This window comes from Petaurus breviceps, unplaced genomic scaffold, assembly GCF_028583685.1.
Source record: "Petaurus breviceps papuanus isolate PSGF00001 unplaced genomic scaffold, PetGlider_PUasm1.0 64, whole genome shotgun sequence".
Taxonomy (NCBI): domain Eukaryota; kingdom Metazoa; phylum Chordata; class Mammalia; order Diprotodontia; family Petauridae; genus Petaurus; species Petaurus breviceps.
In genome coordinates, this window is record NW_027186428.1 from 6101902 (window position 1) to 6125817 (window position 23916).

General features: G+C 42.6%; 1 protein-coding gene across 3 annotated transcripts in view; it reads left to right on the forward strand.

The window, feature by feature from the left end:
* Positions 1-23916, forward strand: part of CEP170B (centrosomal protein 170B) — a 132719-nt gene that overhangs the window by 24385 nt on the left and 84418 nt on the right. For all 3 annotated transcript variants that reach the window (XM_069103834.1, XM_069103836.1, XM_069103835.1), the window contains one exon: positions 20370-20459. In XM_069103834.1, coding sequence (XP_068959935.1) covers positions 20370-20459 — 90 coding nt within the window. The remainder of the gene's footprint in view (positions 1-20369; positions 20460-23916) is intronic.

Consider the following 23916-nt stretch of genomic DNA (forward strand, 5'->3'; position numbering starts at 1 on the left):
TTAAAGCTGGCAAACAATCCAATTCAACCCCTTTATTTCACAGAGGAGGTAACTGAAGCCTTGGGAAGTTAAATTACTTGCTTAAAGATTTGCCACATGTTAATGGCAGAGCTGGAACTAGTAATCAGGTCTTTAGACTCACTGATCTGAGTCCTTTCCACTGTACTATGTATGCTATGTGTTTATCCAACTTCACCTGGTCTACCAGGGGATATTGAGAGGGCCCTGTGGGGAAACAAGGCTGTACATGAATGTATGGTGGTGGTGACAGAGTTGGTGTCTTTAAGGCAAACTGGAATTTGAGGGGGTAGAGGTTTGTGAAGGGAAAGATGAGAATTTGTGGGTTGGTTAAGAAATCCAAAGAACACACAGAATTGGAGAGCTCTTGTTTTTGAGTAGGGAGATGTCCATTTAAATTAAAATGATCAGACCTATATGGATTTATCAAGGAGAATAAGAGAGGTTATCTGCTAAGGTTTATCTGGTTCCTGGGGGAGGTGTTTGTTAAATGACTTTGGGTTTTTTTGGAGGTCGGTGGTGGTAGTGAGTGATTTGGATCTTCATACACTATACCTCTTAGCTACTAGAGGACTTTCTCTGTCATTTTTCTCTGGTTTACAATTTGACCTTACTATAGCAGTTATCTCTCATGGTTAGCTCTCATATTAACCATCAAAAATGAATGAATGGGGGTGGCTAGGTGGCACAGTGAATAGAGCACTGGCCCAGGAGTCAGGAGGACCTGAGTTCAAATCCGGCCTCATACACTTAACACTTACTAGCTGTGTGACCTTGGGCAAATCACTTAATCCCAATTGCCCTGCCCGCCCCCCTCCAAAAAGTAAAAAACAAACTCCCCCCCAAATAATGAATGATAAAAGGATTTATTAAGCACTTATGTGTCACATACTGTATTGAGCAATTGGTATACAAATACAAGCAAGCCAGATAGTTACTCTCCTCAGGTAGCTTACAATCTAATAGGGAGGACAACACATAAGGGGAACTAGAAACGAATGGGGGCATTATACAAGGGCATGGTGTGGAAATGGGCAAGAAGTGACACGGAAGTCCGTTTCTGGGCAAGATAAGACCAAAGTTTGCCTTTCAGAGCCCCGTATCCCAAGGGCAGAGTCCAAGGTTCCAGTGGGAAGGGAATGAGCTGAGAGAATCTCATTTTCAGCAATTATGGAAGGCAAAGGGATTTGCAGTGACCTGTAGAAAGGATGATCTGTTTGTGTTTCTGCCAAGGAATTATTGTGTAGCCAAGGGCAGGTTGGTCTCTCTGCTAAAGGAGAAGTCAAAAGGATTGTAGGAATGTTTTTCCACTCTTCCACTTATCAGGGAGGCTCAATTCTACTTTGAAATAATAAAATAAGGTAAAAAACAAAGAAGAAAAGGGAACTGAGGAGGCATTAGGGAATCTTGGCCTATGTTAGGAGGTTGAAGGGTGGAAAAAAATGTGACATGGAGAAGATCAAGCATCTATTAGGCACCTACTATTTGCCAGGTACTCTGCTAAGCATTTTATGAATATGACCCCATTTGATACTCACAACAACCCCGGGGAGGTAGGTGTTGTTATTATCCCCATTGTATAGGTAAGGAAACTGTGACATCTTAAAGTCAATATGTTCAAAATGGAATTCATTATCTTTCCTTCTCAACCTTCCCTGCCTCCTATATTCCCTATTACTGTAGATGACCATAACATTCTCTTAGTCCCTCAGGATCACAACCTAGGACTCATCCTGAATTCCCCTCTGTTCCCCTTCCTACTCCCCCCCCCCCCCCATATCCAAGCTGTCACCAAGGCCTGTTGATTTCACCTTTATACATCTCTCAAATATACCCCCTTCTCACCTCTGACATTGCTGTCACTCTAATGCAGGCCCTCATCACCTCACCCCCTGATTTCTGCAATAACCTTATGGTGGGTCAGCCTATCTCAAGTGTCTCCCCACTCCAACCCCTCCTTCATTCAGCCTCTAAAATGATTTTTCCAAAACAAGGTTTGGTCATGCCACCCACATCCTCACAATATACCCCAGTGACTTCTTGTTGCCTTCAGGATCAAATAAAAAATGCTCTATTGGACATTCAGACCCCTTTATAGCTTAGCCCCTTCTTATCTTCCCAGTTTTTTTATACCTTACTCCCTGAGATATATTGTTGGATCGAGTGACATTGGTCTCCTGGCTGTCAGACACTTCATCTCTCTGGCTGCCCTTATTCTTGGAACATTGTCCCTCCTTTCTGACTACTGACTTCTCTGGCTTCCTTTTAAGTCCTAACTAAAATTCCCCCTTCTTTAGGAAGCCTTTTCCAACTCCTCTTAATTCCAATGCCTTCTCTCTGTTAATTATTTCCTATTTATTTTGATTATAGCTTGCCTTTTTGTATTTGTTTACATCCCGCATTAGATTGTAAGCTCCTTAAAGGCAGGAATTGTCTTTTACCTAGACTATATTTTGCCCAGTACTTAGCAGAATGCCTTACACATAATAGTGATTAATAAATGTTTATTGATTGATTGAGGCAGAGATTAAGTGCCTAGTCCAGGGTCACACTGCTAGTAAGTGTCTGAGACTTGATTTAAACTCAAGTCTTTCTGACTCCAGGTTCCTCTTAACAAATTTTAAGAAAATCCATTGCTTTTATGCTCTCCCTCCCCACAAATAATCATGAGAGTAAGGATCATGAAACTACTAGCAAAGAAAATGGATTGTCTGTTTCATTTCTTCAGCTGCCTTCACCAATAGTTGTCCTGGGCACTATTGTCAATCACCCCATTTCCTGCTCCGCCTCCCCAATTTGGCCATGTTTTCCTCTCTCAATCAGTAATATATTCTGATGAACTGATATTTCTCCTGTTCTGACTCAACTGTGGATCATCTCCAACATCCTTTTTTTTTTCTCTCATACTCCTCAGCTGCTAAATGTTACTAGGGAAAGTCATGCCACCATGTTGACTGGGTCTACTATAGATTCCTGGTATGAAATCTCAGTTGGGCTCTCACTCCTGCACGGAAATGTTTGTTTCCTTGACTGATTCTCCAGGATGCTTTCTGTAGTGGTCATTTCACACATTCTCTGCAAACCCCTAGTGTTTGCCCCATCCCTCCTTTTACAGCAAACATCTGCTTTATTGAGAAAACAAAGACTATCCGATATGAACTCCCTTATCTCCCTTGCCCTACACTTCACATTCTTTCTACAACATCATTCATTCTCTCCTCCTCTCTTCCAGTCTCTGGGGAAGGGGTGGTCCTTCTTTCCACGCCTAACCCTGCTACTTGTGCCCTTGGTCACATCTTAGGAGGCAACAACTTCTTTGTGCTCCAAGTAAGGTAACCCTTGTGTAATGGAAAGTATCTTGGGTTTATAGCCAGAAGACCTAGCTTTCAATCCCTGCTTTAAATACTGTGTGACCATGGAAAACTAACTTCATTCCTCTAGGTTTCAGTTTTTTCATATTTAAAAAGGGGGTTGGACTAGGTGCCCTATGAGGTAGCTTTCATTTTTCTATATCAAGGTCTATGATCCTATTCTCTTGCTATGAATATTCTTATAATAGCATTAGGAGATAGTAAGAGATGAGTAGTGATGGTTGGTAACTGACTTTCTGCTAAGCATACTGATACGGATTTTTGTCAACCTGATGGGGTTTTTATTTTATTTATTGGGGAGATCTGTCTTCCCAGGCTATATAAATCTAGGCTGTGACAGAGAGTCTCCCAAGACTTGACAGATTGGATAAACACTACCCACTTTTGGTGATGTATTTGAGATCAAACAATAACAGCAAAAAGACCATAGAAATCATTGCTAGGAATGATGAAATTCTGAGCAATAAATTGAAAAGCTTAAGGACCCAGTGATACTTTAATCTTTGTTGCCAGCTGAAAGTGGGAGCTTTAGAAGAGTCATTAAGGTTTTGGAAGCAAACAGCTGATTAAGAAGATATTACCTAAGAATGATGAGGGCTCTATTGAGGGCAAGAGGAAGATCACAGGCGAAAGAATGCTGCTTGGGGTGGAGGCATGTTTGACTGGTGGGTGTTAGAGAAGGCAGAACTACTCAGCTGAATAAAAAAAATGTCTAACAGTTGAAACTCAGGAGGAGAATGGTAATTGTAAGAAAGTTTTCAGCAACTTAGTTGTCAAACACATAAACTTCAGCTTACTGAAAAAAAAATAAAAATGAACAAACAAATTGGCAAATGTGATTGCTGAGAAGTTGCTGATGATTTTGGAAAGATCATGAAGAAATGGAAGAGCTGTTAAAGAAAATGGACAGAATCCAAATTTTCAAAAAAGTAAAACGTCAACCAGTGAACTTGACTTTAATTTCTGGCACAATTCTATAATGTATCATTAAAGAGAATTTGTGTGCAGTTAGAAAGGGAATCAATTATCATTAAGAGCTAATATGGCTTCATTTCCTTTTTTTTTTTGGACAGTGCTACTAGATGAATAGGAAAATGTGGTAGAAATTATACATCTATATTTTAGGAAGGCTTTGACAAAGTCTTTCATGCCATTCTTTTGGCCAAAGTAAAGAATTGTCTGCTAAATAATAGTTCCCTTAGAAGACTTGGAAAATCAGACCCAAAGAGGAATCATTAATGACTCACTATCAGCTTGGAGGGAGGGCGCCAGTGGAATACCTGTCCATGGCCTTATGTTGTTTAACATTCTCATCAGTGATTTGGGTAAAAGCATAGGTAGCACATATCAAATTTCTAGGTTGCATGATGCTGGGAGAAATAGCTGATCTCTAGATCCTAAAAGATATCGATGGGCTAGAACAATGGGTCAGGTCTAATAAGATAAAATTTATTAGCAGTTGTGGTAGGAACAATATTTTAATCCTTCTGCCCGTGCAAGTTAGGCTAGGTTGTCTTTAAAATGTTTTGGGACATTCCTGGAGACTTGGTTGGTCTAAGGGCTTGTACTGTTGATATCACTCCTTCATTGCTGAAATGTAAAGCAGCTATAAGAATTTGGGGTGGGGGAGGGTGGGGAATGTCTCAGAGGTTTTTCCTGGTTGGCCTATGTGGATAATGCAAGGAAACTTCAGCTGAATCTACTGAACTCAGTGCCTATCCTTCAGCCATGGCTAAGTAAATCTCTTTTCATTAACTGCTAAATGATCTATGAGTGTCTTATTTTGTTCCAGTACTGAGTACCTAAACTGTGAGGGATTTGGCCAAAGTCAAGCCCAGCCCAGAACAATTGATGTAGTCTTGCTAGGTTAGGACATAAGGAGTTTGTTGAAGTGGTCAATGGGTAGTGCAGAGGAAGGTGAGATGGACTGGTCTTCCTGCTTCTGATGGTGCTTTTGATGATGCCTCTAGAAATATGATTCCTTACTGTGAGATACCCCCACTCCTGGGAAATTAAAAGTAAATTGTCTGTGACTGTTCAATAAGAAAAACAACAATGTGTATATTCTCAGTGTCCTTGAGAATTGTACCTTGAAGATAATCATTGTGCTAATTTAACTGGAGGCCTCTGCCCTCCTATACTGAGGGAAAAAGACACAATATAACACAACACAAAAAGCAAAAAGTGCCTCCTCCAGGCTCTGTCTCCCATGTGGAAACTGTAGTCATTTATTTACATTGGGTTAGGAAAATGTATCTGGGACCCAACATCATACTGTCTGGAAACTTGATAAGTATGGCACCTATGCTTTTACTCCAATCACTGATAAGAATGTTGCACAACATTGGGCCAAGGACAGATATTCTACCAGTGATCTCCTTCCTAGCTGACAGTGAGTCATTAATGATTTTCTTTGGGTCTGATCCTTGAGCTCGTTCTAAGTCTCCTGACAACTATCATTTAGCCGACATTTCTTCACTTTGGCCAAGACAATGGCATGTACTAACATAGCACAATTATCTTCAAGGTACAGTTTTAAGGATACAGTTTTGTGGGCCTTCAACCCTCCTTCAGGTTCTACTTTTCTTTGGAACTCAGGTTACCTTCCAACCAGCCTGGAGGGAGTGAATATTTTGGGAAAGAGAAAGAAATGTTCTCCCTCATTACAAAAAGACAAACTCAGAAGGACTAGTTGTGCTCTGCCCTTACTAACTAAGACTAGATGCCTTTGTATAGCTAATGGTCATCATTACCCAGTTGCCTTTGGAAAGGCCACATGAAGAAAGACTTTATCAGCTTGAAGGGAGTTAGATTTGTATAAACTGATTTCAAGTGACTTTTTGGAAATGACAATGCTGCTGAACCACCCATCCTTGTATGTGGGCCTAGCCAGCCAGTGAAGGATCCCAAAAGTGAAAAAATACAAATCAAGGCAAGTCCCTGGAACTTTAGTAATGTGTAACAACTGTGCTCACAAGACTGTTGGAGTTTTGTTCATTGTTTTTTAATTTGAATTTTGAGAGACTAACTATAATTTATCCACAAAGATTTGGTTGTGATTCTTTGGTCCAAACCATGGGAGAGACTCTTGACAGGACTATGCTAAGTTCTCTCCAGGAGCCCAGAGACATTCATGGTGATATGGACAGATGTGCCATTTGCACCCCTATGCCATTCTTTTGGCCAAGGTGGAGAAATGTCTGCTAAATCATAGTTCTCTTAGAAGACTTGGAAGCAGTTGGAGATCAGACCCAAAGAGGAATCATTAATGACTCACTGTCAGCTTGGAGGGAGGGCACTAGTGGAGTACCTGTCCATGGCCCTATGTTGTTTAACATTTTTATCTATGCCTTGGGTAAAAGCATAGGTGGCATATATATAAAATTTCTAGATTGCATGTTGTTGGGAGGAATAGCTGATCTCTAGATCCTAAAAGATACAGATAGGCTAGAACAGGCCAGCTGCAGACAGGCCAGGGGTGCTTCATCGGTTGAAGAAGTTTGCCCTCTCATCACTGAAATGTGTATTGGGAAGTTTTAATTCTAATTCTCTTTCTGGAGCTTTCAATGAAGGATTCTTGAAGAGCAGAGAACTCAGGATCCCAGGTGCATTTCCCTAATCCCAACATAAATGACTGGACTTTCCACATTGGGGATAGAGTTCATATACTGGCCTGGAGGAGGCTTTGACATTCTGCTTTTTGTACTGTGTTGTGTTGTGTCTTTCTCCCCAGTATAGGAGGACAGTCAGGTACCAGCTCCTGAGCCCTGGCTAAACATGGGAGGGCAGTAGCAATGAAGACCTGAAGCAACCTTTGGCATGGGTTGAGGGTGGGAGGGGACAATCAGGGCTGCCATAGTGAGGCAGAGTCAGCAGGGCTAATCCAGCAGGGGCAGGGCAGGGCTGAGGCCCATGACAACACTGTCCCAGATAGGGCTGAAGAGCTCGGGCCTCAGCAGTAGGCAGAGACGTGGTCCTGGGGCCCTAACTAAGGCCAGTGGGCAGTGGGCACCATCAGCTCAGCTCCTAGCAGGGTAAAAAGAGTGCTTACTGGCATATATAATACAAAGAAAAGGCAAGCCCTCTGATTATTGTAACGTAAAACCAATGGGCTCCAAATTGCTGCTGATATGGTACTCCGGTTATCACTACCTAGGGAGGACTTGAAGGTAACCAAAGGGTGACATAGTTGGGATTGGGCTGGCTTCATTGCATCAAGGGAGAGAGATCTCACCAGAAGAAGGGGAGGGCGGTCAATTTTCAGAAGCTTCTCCCGGGACAAAGATTTTGTATTCTAAATCCCCAGGGAACGAGAGCTTCTACCTGGTGCTCCAGGAAACACTAAGTGGTTGGCTGGTGGTATGTTTGTTAACTAACTCACTGATTGGTACATGGCAATTGTCCTTGACCTTTGAAAAGGATTGATGACTGCAGGAAATGTCATCATCTTTGTTGTAGGTGTTGTGCCTGTTTATGGTCTTTTTTTTTTTTTTTTTACATTGAGAGATCCCTTTGAACTGCAAAGATTTAGCATCACCCAGCACATGGACCTAGTCATTTATGTCTAGGACTCACTCCTTCCTGAGATTTCCAGATTCAGTCACTCCTTCAGGGAACTGTTACATTGTTTCCTTAGTTTGATAAGCATTTATTAAGTGAATACTATTTGTATGTACTGTGTTAAATCCTGAGGATACCAAGAAAGGTGAAACAAAATAAAACAACTTCAAATCCCAATTTCTGTTTTTAAGGAGCTCACCGTCTAGTAGGAAAGGCCATATGCAAATAAAACTATATACAATTAAGATAGAGACAGTATAAATTGGAAGTAATCACTGGGGAAGGCACTTAAGGGGATCAGGAAAGGCTTCTTGCAGAAGCTGAGATTTTAGCTGGGATTTGAAGCAAGTGGGGAAGCCAAGGCGTGGAGATGAGGAAGGAGAGTATTTCCAGGAATGGTGGGTGGCAGAGTCTGGAGATAGAGTATCTTGTAAGAGGAACAGCAAAGAGACTGCTATCCCTGGATCTTAGAATTTGTGCAGGTGATTAAGGTGTAAGAAGACTGAACAACTTTAAACACCAAACAGAGGATTTTATATCTGGACCTGAGGATAATAGGGAGACACTGGAACTTATTGAATAGGGGGATGACATGGTCAAACCTGCACTTTAGGAAGATTGTTTCAACTGCTAAGTGGAGTGTGGACTGGAATGGGGAGAGACTTGAGACTGGGAGACCAACTAGCCATTATAGTCTTAAGGGGGAGGTAATAGAGTGTGAACTGAGGTGATGGCAGTAAGAGAGGGGAGAAAGGGGCGTAAACTAGAGACGTTCTGAAAAGAGAATTGTCCCCTGACAACTGATTGGATTTGGGGGTCAGAGAGAGAGTGAGAAGTTGGGGATGACACCTAGATTAAGAACTTGTGTGACAGGGAGGGTGGTGGTATCTTCTCTGGTAATAAGGAAGGTAAGAAGAAGGAGGGTTTGGGGTAAAGATGAGTTCAGTTTTGTACATGTTGAGTTTTTTATGTCTATAGGACATCCATTTCGAGATGTCTAAGAGATATGTAATAGTTGTGTGACCCTGGGCAAGTCACTTAACCCAGTTTGCCTCAGTTTCCTCATCTGTCAAATGATCTGGTGAAGAAAAAGGGAAACCACTCCAATATCTTCGCCAAGAAAACCTGAAATAGGATCACAAAGAGTTGTGACTGAAAAACCACCAAACAAGAGGCAAGGAAATGGGAACCTGGAGATCAAGAGAGAGATTAAGGCTGGATAAATAGCTCTGAGAATCACATGCACAGAGATGATGATTGGAGTCCATAGGAGCTGATGAGATCACCAACTAACATAGCATAGGAGGAGAAAAGGCCCAGGACAGAGCCCTGTGGAACACTCAGGGTTAGTGGTCCTGATCTGAATGAAAATCCAGCAAAGAGAAGAAATGGTCAGACAGATTGGAGGAGAACCTGGAGAGAGCCATGCTGGGAAAACCCGAGGAGAAGAGTGTGATGTCAAAGGCTGCAGAGAAGTCTAGTAGGTCAGGGACAGGAAAAGTGTATTCAATTTTGTTTTTCCTGGGTTTCTGGTTTAGTTTTTCTCTTCTACCTTGAATGCTGCCTACATCAGGCTTAAATATGGATCTGAGTTGACCAGTAACAGCCCTAAAATCCTTTAAGTAGTAGAAAGTCGTCTAGAAACATTTTGGGGTCTTACCACCAAGGGGCAGAGTATTGTAGGAGCAATATTCTAAACTCTCCTCAGAAAACCAGGTATCTGTTGCTCTCTCATACTAGAACTTTCCTCCAGATCAGGATCTTCCTGTTCTAGAATTTCCAGCCATCTCTGTGGACTTCATTCCCCTATCTCCCCTCTTTTGTGTCTTGTCTTCCTCCATTAGAATATAAGTTCCTTAAGGTCAGGGAACTGGATTTGAATCCCAGTTCTGCCACTTATGTTACCTTGAACAAGTTATGTCATCTCTTTGAGACTCAGTTTCCTCTTTTTTTAAAAATAAAAGAATCAAGCTAATTGACCTCTGAGGACATATTTAGCTCTAAATATATGACCTTATAATTTATATTTATACAAGTTCACGGAATCATAGATTTAGGACTGGAAGAGGCCTTAGGGATCATCTGATGCAACACTCTCATTTTTTGGATGAGGATGCTCCAGAGAGGTTAAATGACTTAGTTAAGGTGGGACAGCCAGGAGACAGCTGTGCTTCAGACCCAGAGCCTCGCTATCACAAATTCAGCACCCTTTCTACTATTAGATGATGATGATTTCCTCTTGATTTACCAGTTGCCCTATTGGGGAAAGTAGAGGGGACAAAATATAAGTATCATTTATTCATTCAGCTTGTCTTTCCTAAGCTCCCATGTACTCCCAGTCCTGTTCTTAGCTTTGCTCTGGGGAAGACTGTGAAGGAGCACATGGGAACTGGTCTTCAGGGAGTTCTAGGTCTGGGGAGACAAAAGGCACAACAGAACAAACCTGGAAGCTCACCTGGGATCTGGGAAGATGGGAGGGACTGAGAAGTCATGATATGGAGAAAGAGGAGAGGGATCAGACCCTGAACCTGCTTGTCCTTGGGAGTTCATTGTGGAACTCTCTGGGAGGTGGGAGGGAGAGGAGACCCTAGCCCTGCCCTTAAGGACGTCATAATCCAATGGGGCGAAGGAAGCCTACACAAGAAACAAACAATAAATATGGTATATAATAACAAATGAAAGATGGTGGCTAAAGGAGGGGGAAGATGAGTTTGTAGCTGGATTTCCAAGGTGTTCATATTGCTATGGAAAGCTCAGGGTGTCTGAACTACATGTGCTAATTTTGTAGGAAAAAGTGAGGCTCTGAGCTTGGGACTTCCTCTCATCTCCTGGTGGGCCTCTGTTGAGTCCCTGATTATAGTGGAGTAGAAAGCCTTGAATTTGCATTCTAAGGATCTGGGTTTGAATCCTGACTCTGCTATGTGGCACATCACTTAGCTTTACTGGTCACAGGGTTCTCATCTATAAGTAGGTTCAACTAGATGGTTCTTCTGACCCCTTCCAGTATCGAATCCTATAACATAACTCCCATTTATGTACAGCACTATATGGTTTATAAAACGCTTCCCTCCACAGTTCTAAGAGGCAGTAGTAGAAGTATTATCCATCCCCATTATACAGATGAAGTTGAAACTAAGGTTCCAAGAGAGGAAGTGACTTGCCTCAGGTTATGTAGCTTGGAAAGAGAAGGGGCAGAATTTGGACCTAGATCTCCTGGCTCTAACAAGTACAGCGCTAGTCATGTCTTGCTGCCCTGTGTTCTTGAAATTCTGGGCTTGCTCACCAGCTGGAGAGTACAAATGGGTCAGTTGTTACATCAGTAACAAGATGTGCATGCAGATTCTCTCACTAAATTGTGCCCATGGCACGAATGTTTGCTGGACATTTACAATGTGGCCCTTTATACTGTGGTGTGATAAGCAGCCCTGCTTATCGGGGATGGGTCATGTGAGCTCACTAATCACACCATGGGTGAAGACTCAGAAATTTCAAATAGTACAGGTAGATTTTGAAGGGTTATTGTGAGATAAAAATTGTTTTTGGAATACCAAGAGGCATTAATTCAGAACTGAACAGCAGAGCTCAGACCTAGAAGTCAGGAGACCTGGGTTCTAGCTGGCTCTGCTCCCGATTCCCTTTAAAATGTTTAGCAAGGCCCTCCCCCTTTCTGGGTCTCAGTTAACCCCTTAAAAGGTGAGTAAGAGGGAGAAAGGTGGGACCTGATGGTCTACAGGGGTCTCCTTAGCTCTCACATTCTAGGAGTCTCAGAACAGTTATCTTGTCAGGATTTCTACTAACCTCAGGGGTACAGGATCCGATTATAATAACAAAAATAATTATAACTAATATTTGTCTAGGACTATGTTTCAGGCAGTCTGCTAAGCACTTTACAGTTATCTCATTTTGATCCCTTCAAACCAGGTGCTATTAATATTGCCATTTTATAGATAAGGAAACTGAGGCAAACAGAGGTTAAACAGCTTGTCCAGGGTCACAAAGCTAGTAAGCATCTGAGGCAGAACATGAATTCAGGTCTTCCTGACCACAGACCCACTGTGCCACCCAGCTTTCATCAACCTTGAGTGTGTGTATTGGATGTTTGTTCCCCAGCTTAAGCTACGGCTGTGGCCATTTTCATTCAGAGTGAGTGTGAGTCACATTTTAGGAAGGCCAGGAACAATTTATGTATATGTGTAATAAATAGCCGTATTTATTTTCTAAACTCTGAACAAAATGACTATATTCCTATTGCAGGACCAGTCTTGCCACTCTAGAGATTAGGGTCTTGGGGCCTTCCTTATGTGGACATTCTGTACAGTGTCACAGGGATCTCAGAGGTCTCTGGTTCAGACACACATACCTACCCCCTGACCTGCTTTCCTCTTATCCCATTCCACCCCCTTTCAGCAGCATACTCAGTAAGTCTTATTCAGCTGCCCCCTGTGATGGAGAGCTCTGAGACCTCTCCACGGTCAAACTGATTTTCTTGAAGCCACGGATCTGACCATGGCCGTCTCTTTTTCCCATTCTCTGTACTGCAGTGGCTCCCTATTGCCCTCAGAATCAGATATAAAACCCTCCCTTTGGCTCTAAAGCCCTTCATAACCTGCCCCTTCCAGCCTTTCCTGTCAGAGCATTCTTGTGGTTGAGCTCCATCCAATATGGTTGCCTTGCTGTTTGTAAATGTATATAAATACATATAAATGACCAAAGGGCAGCTATGTGGTTTAGTGAATAGAGCACTGGGCCTGGGATCAGGAAAATCTGAGTTCAAATTTGGCCTCAGATATTTTCTATACTGACTGTATGACCCTGAGCAAGTCACTTAACCCTGTTTGCTTCCGTTTCCTCATCTGTAAAATGAATTGGAGAAGGAAATGTCAAACCACTCCAGTGTCTTTGCCAAGAAAACCCCAAAATGGGTCTTGAAGAGTCAGAGACGACTGAAAGACAACCAAACAACCTCAAAACAGATGCTGTGAGGAAAAGAGCACGAGATTTGGAATCAGAGGACCTGGATTCCAATCCTAGCTCAGTGTCTACCTTTGTAACCTTAGACAAGTCTTTAACTTTTCTGGGCCTCAGTTTCCTGCTTTTGAAAGTGTGAGAGTCCAGAGGGTACAGGTCAGGTTTACTCTGAGGCAGAAAATCTGTGATCTTCTGAAAAAAAGGAAATTGTTTCAGTGTTTATCTGTGCCAAGTCCTGGGCCAGCCTCTCCCTGGAGCTCATTAGCAAACTTCTGGGCTCTGTCCTCTTATTGGCCTTTTAAGAGAAGGCAAATTCCTTTGGTGACCAGTCAAAACAAACAGAATTAGAAGAGTGTGGCTAGCACCAACAAGCCAGCCATGCCTTTTAAAATTCAACCAGCCCTACCCTTAAGAGGATAGCCATTGTTTAGTTTTACGTGTTCCCTGGGTGAGGAAACCCAAGCCCTAGTTGGAGAAGACAGTTTATATAATAAAGACGTTGAGTGAATTGCCCAATATGAGTCAGCAATGTAGATATGGCAACCAAGAAAACCAATGTGATACTGACTGAATTCAGTTTTCCACGAGCACCTATTATGGGCAGAGCAGTCACTAGTCTGTATTGGGGCCTCCTAGACTGATGAAACCACAGGTCTGGTCCAGAAAAAAGGATGTCTTGCCACCATGCAAGGCATTAATGGTAGATAAAGATGAGGACCTGCCTCAAAGTCAGGAAATCTGCTGGCTGTTTGACCCTGGGAAAGTCACTGCCGGCCTCTTGGTACCCTAATCAACTCTAATTCTCTAATTAGCAATAGATAATCTGAGTTGGTAGTAGGAGTTTTTTCACTGAAATTTCCTCCTGTTAATGAAATCACAGTTTAACCCCTACTCCTCCTTGTCCTCCGAAGTAGCTAGGTAGAGCAGTGTGTAGGGAACACTGTGAGAAGGCCCAGACTCAAGTCAGGCCCTGAGTTCAAATCCAGCCTCAGACACTGTGTGATTCTGGGCAAGTCACTTAATCCCTCTGCCTCAGTTTCTCCAACTGTAAAATTGGAGATAATAATAGCACCTACCTCCCAGGTTTGTTGTGAGGATCAAATGAGATAAGATTTGTAAAGTGCTTTACATAGTGCTTGGCACATAGGCCCTTAATCAATACTTGTTCCCCCTCCCCCTCACCTACTAAACCCCCTCAAAAAAAAAGGAGAAAAAAGGAATCATTCTCTGAGGCACCAGGAGTACAAAGAGAGAAAAACAATTCCTGCTCTCTAGGAACTTACATTCCACTGTGGGAGTATAACTTAGCATTTCTTAAGGACTTCCTGTGCAAAACTCTGTGGAGACTAAGAAAGGGAAGAAAGAAAAAAACAAAACAAAACTCAGTCCCTGCCCTTTATGAACTCTCATTCTAATGGAGAGAGAGAGAGAGAGAGAGAGAGAGAGAGAGAGAGAGAGAGAGAGAGAGTGTGTGTGTGTGTGTGTGTGTTTGGGAACAACTTCTACATAACTAGGGACATGTAAACAGACACACATGTACATAATGATTTGAGGGAAGAGAGAGTATTATTAGCCATGAGGGTCAGCAAAGGCTTCTGGCAGGAGGTGGTGCTCAAGGGCAGTGGGAAATGAAGCTGGGGAGTTGAGGGACAGGAGGAAGTTCATGGACAATTAGGTGGCAGGGTTTGGTGTCTAGTAGCATAGAGTGCTGGAAGGTAAGGAATGTATAGTCAACAGATTATAAAGAGATTTAACTGGCCAAGTGATGAATGTGTATTTTATCCAGCTTCAGACACTCAGATAACTGTGTGACTCTGGGCAAAGCTCTCTCTCAGTCTCTTCCCTCTGTTTGCCTTAGTTTCTTCAACTGTAAAATGGGGATAATAACTGCACCTACCCCACAGAGTTGTTGTTGGGATCAAATGAAGTAATATTTGTTAAAAAGTGCTTGGCAGAATTCCTGGCATATAGTAGGTGCTAGATAAATGCTTATTTCTTTTTCTCCCCATCTCTCCATGTAAGGAGTTGCCAAAGGTGGAACAGAGCCACTGATATCATCAGAGTTGTACTTTGGGAAGATTATTTTGGCAGGTCTTTGGAGGCTAGATTGGAGAAGGAAGAGACTGGAAACTTATAGGAAACTGTTGCAAGGGACATGTGATGGAAACCTGAACCAGGGCCTCAGATAAGCCATGTAAGTGGAGCGAAGGGGGCCACTACGATCATGAGATCACACATTTAGACCTAGGAGAGATCTTAGAGACCACCTAATCCAAGCCCCTCATTTTACAGATGGGGAAACTGAGCCACAGAGAAAGGTAAATGACTTATCAGAGGTAACATGGGTAATAACTGGCAGAACCCAGAACTGAATTTGGATCCTCTGTCAGTGTTTTCCCCATGGTTCCATGCTGCCTGCAGAGGTAGATTAGACAACACATGGCCATTGATTGGATATTGGGGCATGGGGGTGAGAGAAAAGGAAGAATGGAAGAATTCAAAGTTGTAAACCTTATGTTAGGAACTTGGATGAAAGAAAGATGGTTGTTCTCAAAACAGAATCAGGGAAATTTGGAGGAGGGGTAGTTGAGGGGGGAGATAATGAGAGACAGTAGGAGTATCGCCTTCTCCATTCTAGACACCTGGTTTCTCAGTGGAACTTGTGCAATTTCTAGATCATATGAAGAAAAAAGAAGGAAAATGAAGAAAAAAGACTCTGTTTTAGAATATGATGTTCCTATAGATATCTGTGTAATTGGAGACGTATAGCAAGTAATTGGTGATTCAAGTAGAGATTAGGGCTAGATAGAAATATTTTTGAGTCAGCTGCATGGAGATGGTAATTAAAACTATAGGATCTGAGGAAGAGATGAAAAAGGAGCCGAGGACAGAATCTTGGGGGACATTTGACAGTAAGGTGGAAGATAGATGATGATTCAACAAAGGAGACAAAGAGAGCAGCAGATAGGAAGAGGGCCATGAAAAAAAATATCACAAAAGCTGAGGGAAGAGAGAATAACCAGGAGGAGGGGCTGGTCAGTAATGTCAGAAACTTCAGAGAGGTCAAGAAGAATAAGGACTAAGAAAAAGCCATTGGATCTAGCAATTGAGAATGGTCATTGACCTGGATAGAATGGTTTCAGTCAAGATGTAGACATGCAGCTAAAAATTGCAAGGGATTAAGAAATAAGTAGGATGAGAATAAATGTAAGCAGTGAATATAGATGGCTTTTTTTCTAGGTGTTAGACTGTGGACAAGAGAGGAGATATGAAGATAGCTTGAGGGGCTGAAGTTGATAGAGTTAAATACAAATTTTTGAGAATAACAGTGGCTGGGTTGTGTTTGTGGTGTGGCCATTGGAGAAGGAGCTTGTAGAAAAGGAGAGCTCAGGGGCAGGTAGGTGGTACAGTGAATAGAGCACCAGCCCTGGAGTCAGGAGGACCTGTTCAAATTTGATCTCGGATACTTGACACACTTACTAGCTGTGTGACCTTGGGCAAGTCACTTAACCCTAATTGCCTTCCCCCCTCAAAAAAAAAAGTAGAGCTCAAACAGTCACTTCCTTATCTCCAAAGGGGACACTGGAGGAAATAGAATCAAGAATACAGGAATAAGAGTTGGATTGGCAAGGAGAAGGGTCACCTTCTTCCTGTGATACTACAGCAAATGTGAAGAGACTGAGGGATTAAAATGATAATATATAATTATCATATAAATATATTTGTACATATGTTATATATATTATATAATATAATTATGATATAAAATAATGATAAAAATAAGAGAATAAAGGGATTCTGAGGTATAAAATAGGGGATAAGAGGAAGGACATCATTTTCTTCTTCATCAAAATAGTTAACATTTACAAAGTACATTATGGTTTGCCAAGTGCCTTACATATACATACTCTCTATATACACATATATGTGTGTATCTATATAACATAGATACACACAGACTTGTATATACATAATATATTTATATACACATGTAATTTGATTTTCATAATAACCATGAGAGGCATAGTTTTATTATTATCCCCATTTTACAGAAGAAGAAACTGAGGCTGATAGTGACTTGCCTAGGGTCACACAACTAGTAAGTGTCTAAAGCAGAATTCAGGCTTAAGTCATCCTGACCCCAAGTCCAACACTATCTACCAGGCCACCTAGCCTCTACTCTGTCAGTAAAGTACGAGGTGAGACTCTCTGCTAAGAAGGAAGGGGGAATGCAGGAAGCTTGAGAAAAAATTTGGTACAGCTACCACTGTGAAGGATGTGATAATCAATCAAGGAAGAATGAAGACTGCTATGTAGCAGTGAAGACCTAGTTGAACAGGTATCAATCTACAGTGGACCCAGTCAGCAAAGTTGTGTGACTTTCTCCAACGCATTCAAAAGCTGTAGAGCAGGAGTAGAGAAGGTGGATGGAGGAGGTAGTCCATTTCTGGCACTCAGTAAGGCCCAAGTACTGATAGGACAAGGGAAAAAGACTTTGAGAGTAGAGGAGATTGTAGGATGGGATTGGTCAATTATAGGGTGTGGAGTGCTGAGAGAGGAAGGTGAGGTCAGAGCAAGATGGAATGTACCGGGAGGGGTGGAATGACTGGAGTTTGCAGTGAGGACTCCATTGCTTATAAAGTGTCGGTAGAGAGAGATGGACAGATAGAAGGCAGTCATCAGAGAGAGGAATTTCAGAGTCCGGAATCACAGAGATAGAATAGTTATAGGTGATGGTGAGATGAAAGTGCGTGTGTGATGGAGCTGTAGTGAAGGTGTCGACGTGGGAATTGAGGAGCAGTATGAGCTGGGTGTCTATGGAAGTCTTCAGGGTGAGGGCAGGGTAGAGAGGAAGACTGAGTCAGGGACTGAACTCCAGGAGAGGCAGCAAGGTATGGTGAACCTAGCACTTGTACAGTGCCTGGCATATAGCAAGCACTTAAAAAATGTTTATTGATTGATGGTTCAGATTCTGCTTTGGGTACTTACTAGCTGTATGCCAAGTCATTTAACCTCTAGCCTCACTTTTTTTCGGCTATTAACTGGGAATAATAGCATCCATGTTAGGGAGGTAATTAGGTGACTCAGTGGCTAAAGTGCTAGGCTTGGAGTCAGGAAGCCTTGAGTTAAAATTTGACCTCAAATGCATATTAGCTGTGTGACCCTGCGCAAGTCACTTAACCTCTGTTTTCTTTAATCCATTGGAGGAGGAAATAGCAAACCACTCCAGTATCTCTGTAAGGAAAACCTTGTGGACAGTACTGGTGTGCTGTGGTCCACAGGGTCACAAAGAGTCAGATACAGCTCAACAATAGCCTCTGTCTTGCAGAGTAGTTGTGAAGATAACTGAGAATGTATGTAAAGTGTTTTTCAGACCTTAAGTAGCAATATAAATGTGAGCTAATCCTATTGAGACATGAGGAGGAAAGACTTGGGGCCTACAGGTAAGTCCAACTGGGATCTGAATAGGATGTTACATGGGAGTGAACTTCAAAGGAAAAGAGGGGTCTGAATAATGGTGGTGAATGGATGGATGGTCTGGAAATGGCAGTGAGGAATAAGGAGTATGCGTGCCCATTTTCCTGGGGAATCTGAGAGAAGGTATACCTACTGCAAGAGAGGGTAGCTAGGGATATAGTATAGAAATTGCAAATTCCAATGAAAATCCAGGTCTTCAGAATGAGGAAGGCGATACTCCTGCTGTCTTTTGCTGTCCTCAGGTTACATGACCAATTTTGAGCCTACATATTCAGAATGAAGGATTTGGTCACCCTAGGGCCACATTCAAAGGATGGTGGCCAGGGTGTTGAGAGGACTAGAGACCATGTTCTGTGAAGATCAGGCGAAGCAATGCTTCCTGCAGGGAGGAATGGGTCCACTAGGCTGATACCCAAATGGAGGGGCCTAGAGTTGGGGAAGGATGGTAGAGCTGCCAGCATGACTATGGCCCTGGATGTCCGGCCAACATGGAGGGTGCTGTCATGGTTGATGATGGAGCAGGCCCTGAAATTCTTTCCCTTAGCTCAAATCTGGAGGCTCCTCACTGGGCCTGAGTTTAGGGTCCCTCTGTGCAATCTGCCTGGGGGAGTATCTTGGACTGAGTCTGATTTAGGGCAAGGGGATGAGGCTAGGAAATAGGTGGGTTTTGGGCATGGCCAGGTTAGGAGCAATGAGCAACAGAACAAGGTTTCTACTGAAAATTGTTAAGCCTCTCTTTGCAGGAGTGGCATTTTATCTTTTATGGGAATTTACAGGGCAAACCCCACCCACTCTCCCCCTGAGGCTTAGGCCTCCTAGAAACTATGAGGTTAACCAGGCAGTGGGACACAGCCTTGGGAGATTTGTAGCAAATATTGGTGTGGTCCCAATTTATACAGCCATACAGGTCTGGGTTGTAGTGGATAGAGAGCCAATTTTGCAATCAGAATGGCCTGAGATGTCCAGTCTATGACATGTATTAGCTGTGCAACCCTGTAGATGTCAGTTTTCCTTTCAGCATCCCAGGCAAATCTCCAAGATTCTGCATTGCTGGGTGGTTGATGATCTGAGTTGGTAATAGGAGCCAGCATTTATAGAACACTCTAAGGTTTACACAGTGTTTTTCAAATATTAGCTCATTTGATCCTTGCAACAACCCTATGGGGAAGGTGCTATCATTATTCCCATTTTACAGATGGGGAAACTGAGGCAGTTAAGAGACTTGGCCAGGGTCACACAGATGGTGTCTGAGGCTGGCTTCTTCCTGAATCCGAGCTCAGCACTGTCTGCTGCATCACCAGCTGCATCATCTCATGAAGATGGAGCTTCCTCTCAGGATATTCACTGTGCCAGTGAAATTTCAGGAATGATTTGGGGGGTGGGGGGTGGGTGGGGGAGGACAACATCTAAATAGCTGTGGAAAGAGCCCTGGAGGTAGAAGATATAGGTTCTAGTTCTTTTTCTTCTTTTTTTATTTTATTTTATTTTTTTTAATTTTTGCTTTTTTTTGGAGGGCAATTGGGGTTAAGTGACTTGCCTAAGGTCACATAGCTAGTTTTGTGTGTGTGTGTGTGTGTGTGTGTGTGTGTGTGTGTGTGTGTATGTTAAGTGTCTGAGGCCGGATCTGAACCCAGGTCCTCCTGACTCCAGAACCGGTACTGCGTCAGGAACAAAGGAACAAAGGAACCTAGCCTTCAGATTGCTGTGTGATGTTGAATCTGGACCTTGGTTTTCTCCTCTGTAAATGGAGGAAATCTTGACCACATCGACATTTTAGGTTCCACTCCACCTCTTTTAGAGATTATGGAGAAGGGATGCTGCAGGGTTTTTGGTGTAATGTCCTGGGAAGAGCAGTTTTCAGAGCAGAAAGGCAGGGCTACTCGGTGATTGCAGGACGATTGGGAGGCAGAGGGGAAGGGTCTGCCTGGGGGAATAAATGGGTCTGACTCTCTCTCTCCTTCCCTCCCTCCTCAGTCTCGAAGTGTGGACAAGCAGCATGCAGTCATCAACTATAACCAGGACAAGGATGAGCACTGGGTAAAGGATCTTGGCAGCTTAAATGGGGTGAGTTGACCTCTGGGGTCTCCAGCTTCCCTGGGGACTGAAGTCTGTGTTGCTTCCCTTGCCTCCAATCCCTTGTTGTTCTAACTGCTAAGTGGGGCAGGGAGGGGTATTTTTCCAAATAGTTCCTTCTTCAGGTGACTCTTAATTCTGTGAGGAAAAAGGGAGGCATTTCTTTTTTTTTTAATTAAATTATTTATTTTTAGTTTTCAACATTCACTTCCGTAAATTTTAAATTTTCTCCCCCTCCTTCCCCAAGATGGGTTGCATTCTGATATAGGCTCTACACATACATTCCTATTAAACACATTTTCACATTAATCATGTTGCATAGAAGAACTATAATGAATGGGAGAAACCATGAGAAAGAAAAAAAAAGAACAAAATAAAAAAAAAAACAAAAAAGAAAATAGTCTGCTTTGCTCTGCATTCCGACTCCATAGTTCTTTCTCTGGATGTGGCTGGCATTTTCCATTGTGTGTCCTTTGGAATTGTTTTAGGTAAGGGGGGCATTTTTTTTTTTAGATTTTTCTTTTTGCTTTTTGGAGGGGGGAAGGTAGGGCAATTGGGGTTAAGTGACTTGCCCAAAGGTCATATGGCTAGTTTTGTGTTAAGTGTCTGAGGCTGGATTTGAACTCAGGTCCTCCTGACTCCAGGGCTGGTGCTCTATTCACTGCACCACCTAGCCACTCCAAGGGGGGGCATTTTTTGAGGGCATATCAGTAAGCAAAGGCAACCACAAGTCATTAGCAAAAGGGTTGGGGACTGAGATGTTTTTGGAAAGGAAGTCAGGACTCCGGGTGGGGGTGGGGGGCTTCAGCCTAGATAGAGGGAGGAACAAAGGAACAAGCATTTATTGAGCACTTACTGTATGCCAGACACTGTACTAAGCACTTTACTAAACCCTTTAAAGGGTTTTAGTGACCTTCAGGCCCAACATGCGTCTGCTTTGTAATATGGCAGCCAAAAGCCCTGACGGTATTCAGAGCCTGCACTGAGACTGTTGTAGCTTCCGAGAGTTAGTGAGGGAGCTCGTAACCCCACTGTATATTTACAAATATCTCATTTGCTAGAGAAGGCTCAGGGCTACAAGAGTGGGAGGAAGAGCCTGTGATTCCCTTTGAGTTTAGGTAGAAGGGTGGTCTACTGTTCTGTGGGTAGCAGAGGAAAAGTGTTTAATCTGCAGGAGTTATTTGGGCTAGATTAAAGAACTCCACCCATGGGTGAAGTTGAAATTGGGAGGATGAGAAGGTGGATTCTAAGTGACCCCTTTTTCCTCCCCTTGCTTGGGAGTTTTCTGGACCTGTTTCCTTCTCAGGCTTTCCAGCATTTTTATCAGTGACTTGGATGAAAGTGAATGAATGGAATGGTGGTGTGCCCATTAGATTTTTGGGTGACACAAAGCCAGGAGGAACAACTAACCAATACACTGGACGACGAGAGTCCACGTTCAGAAGGATCAGACCACATGGTTAAACCTCTAAGCTGGATCTAATAGCATGAAATGCATCAGGGATAGACATGAAAGGCTTGCACTTGTATACAAAAAGATCCCTCTTCACAAATGTAAGATAGAAGCTATTTTAAAAGATCTGGGGGTTTTAGTGACCTTCAGGCCCAACATGCGTCTGCTTTGTAATATGGCAGCCAAAAGCCCTGACGGTATTCAGAGCCTGCACTGAGACTGTTGTAGCTTCCGAGAGTTAGTGAGGGAGCTCGTAACCCCACTGTGCTCTGCCCCCCTGAGACGGCACCTAGAGCGCTGTGCTCACTTCTGGGTGTCCTAGTTAAAAGAAGGACATTGAAAAAGTGCAGAGTGTCAGGGCAACCAGGATGAAGAAGGGTCTTGGGTCCATTGTATGTGAGGACTGGTTAAAAAACTGGGTGTGTTTAACCCGAGGAAAATAAGATTCAGGAGGAACATGATAGCTGCCTTCAAAAATGCTGAGAGGGCTGTTATACGATGAGGTGACTCTTCAGTTACTACTCTTGTTTTACAGATGAGGAAACTGAGGCAGAGAAGACCGTGATTTGCTTGCAGTTGTGTATCAAATGTCAAAGTCTTAACCTTTTTAATGCTTTCCTTGAGCCTTAAATAAAAATAAATAAATTTTAAAAATTAAAAAAATAATAAAATGTCAAAACCACTTGCCTCCTATCCTTCCACCATCCCAGTTGCTTTTCCTAAGATCATGAACAAATTCATACCCCACCCTCCCTAGCCAGGGCAGCTAGATGGCACAGTGGATAGAATACTGGGCCTGGAGTTAGGAAGAGCTGAATTCAAATCCAACCTCAGACACTAGCTATGTGACCCTGAGCAAATCACTTAACCCTGTTTGCCTCCGTTTCCTAATCTGTAAAATGAGCTAGAGAAGGAAATGGCAAACTACTTCAGTATATCTGCCAAGAAAACCCTAAGTGGGGTCATGAAAAGTGAGACACAATTTAACAACAACAGCAATAACTAGGTCAGGAATAATTGAATGAATATCTTGTTGCTAGTGCCTCTGAGTTATTATTTTTTTAATTTTTAGAGTCAGAATGTGCTCGAGGAAGTAGTGGAGTATAGAGAAAGGATGCCAGAGCCAGAAGACCCAAGTTCCAGTTCTGGCTGTGTGGCAATGGGCATGTCAGTTTCAAAGGATTGTTATATAAGTTGTCCCAAAAGTCTTAATGCAGTTTAAAGCTTGAATAGCTTAGCTGAACTGTATATAGGTTGTGTGTTTTATAGATTCAAAATCAGAAGGTTGGTTCCTTTATGGTTCATCTAATCCAAGAATTCTTAACCTTTTTTGTGTGTTATAGATCCCTCTGGCAGCCTGGTGAAGCCTATGGACCCCTTTCTCACAAAAAATGTTTTTAAATGCATGAAATAAAATATTTAGTATTATGAAAACCAATTATCAGAATGCCAAGAAAGCAAATGTGTGGACCTGTGGTTAAGAACCCTCATCACACCTAGACCACTCATTTTATAGAAAAAGGATACTCAGATCCAGAAAGTTAAATGACTTGTCCAATGTCACACAGGTGGGAGAATTGTAATTTGAACCCAGGTTCTTAAACTCCAAAACCAGTTTTCTGTTCCCTGTACCTCATCTATAAAACAGGAGGTATTAATGATTATATTTAACTTACTGGTTAGTTTTGAGGATGCTTTATAAGCATGAAGGACTAAATATATGTGAATTTTATAAAATATGATAAAATATACTTTGGGACCTGTAATTCCTGCTACTGAGGAGGCTGAGGCCGGTGGATCTCTTGAGCTTAGGAGTTCTGAGCTTGAGTAGGCTAACCTTAAATGGTGTCTTAAGCTCAGGCATCAATATGGTGAGTCTCCAGAATGGGGGTGGGGCTACCCTGGGAGGAGCAAGCTGCCTGGGTTAGAAACAGAGAAGGGCAAAGCTTCCGTGCTGATCATTGACAGAATTCAGCCTATGGGTAGCCATGGTGG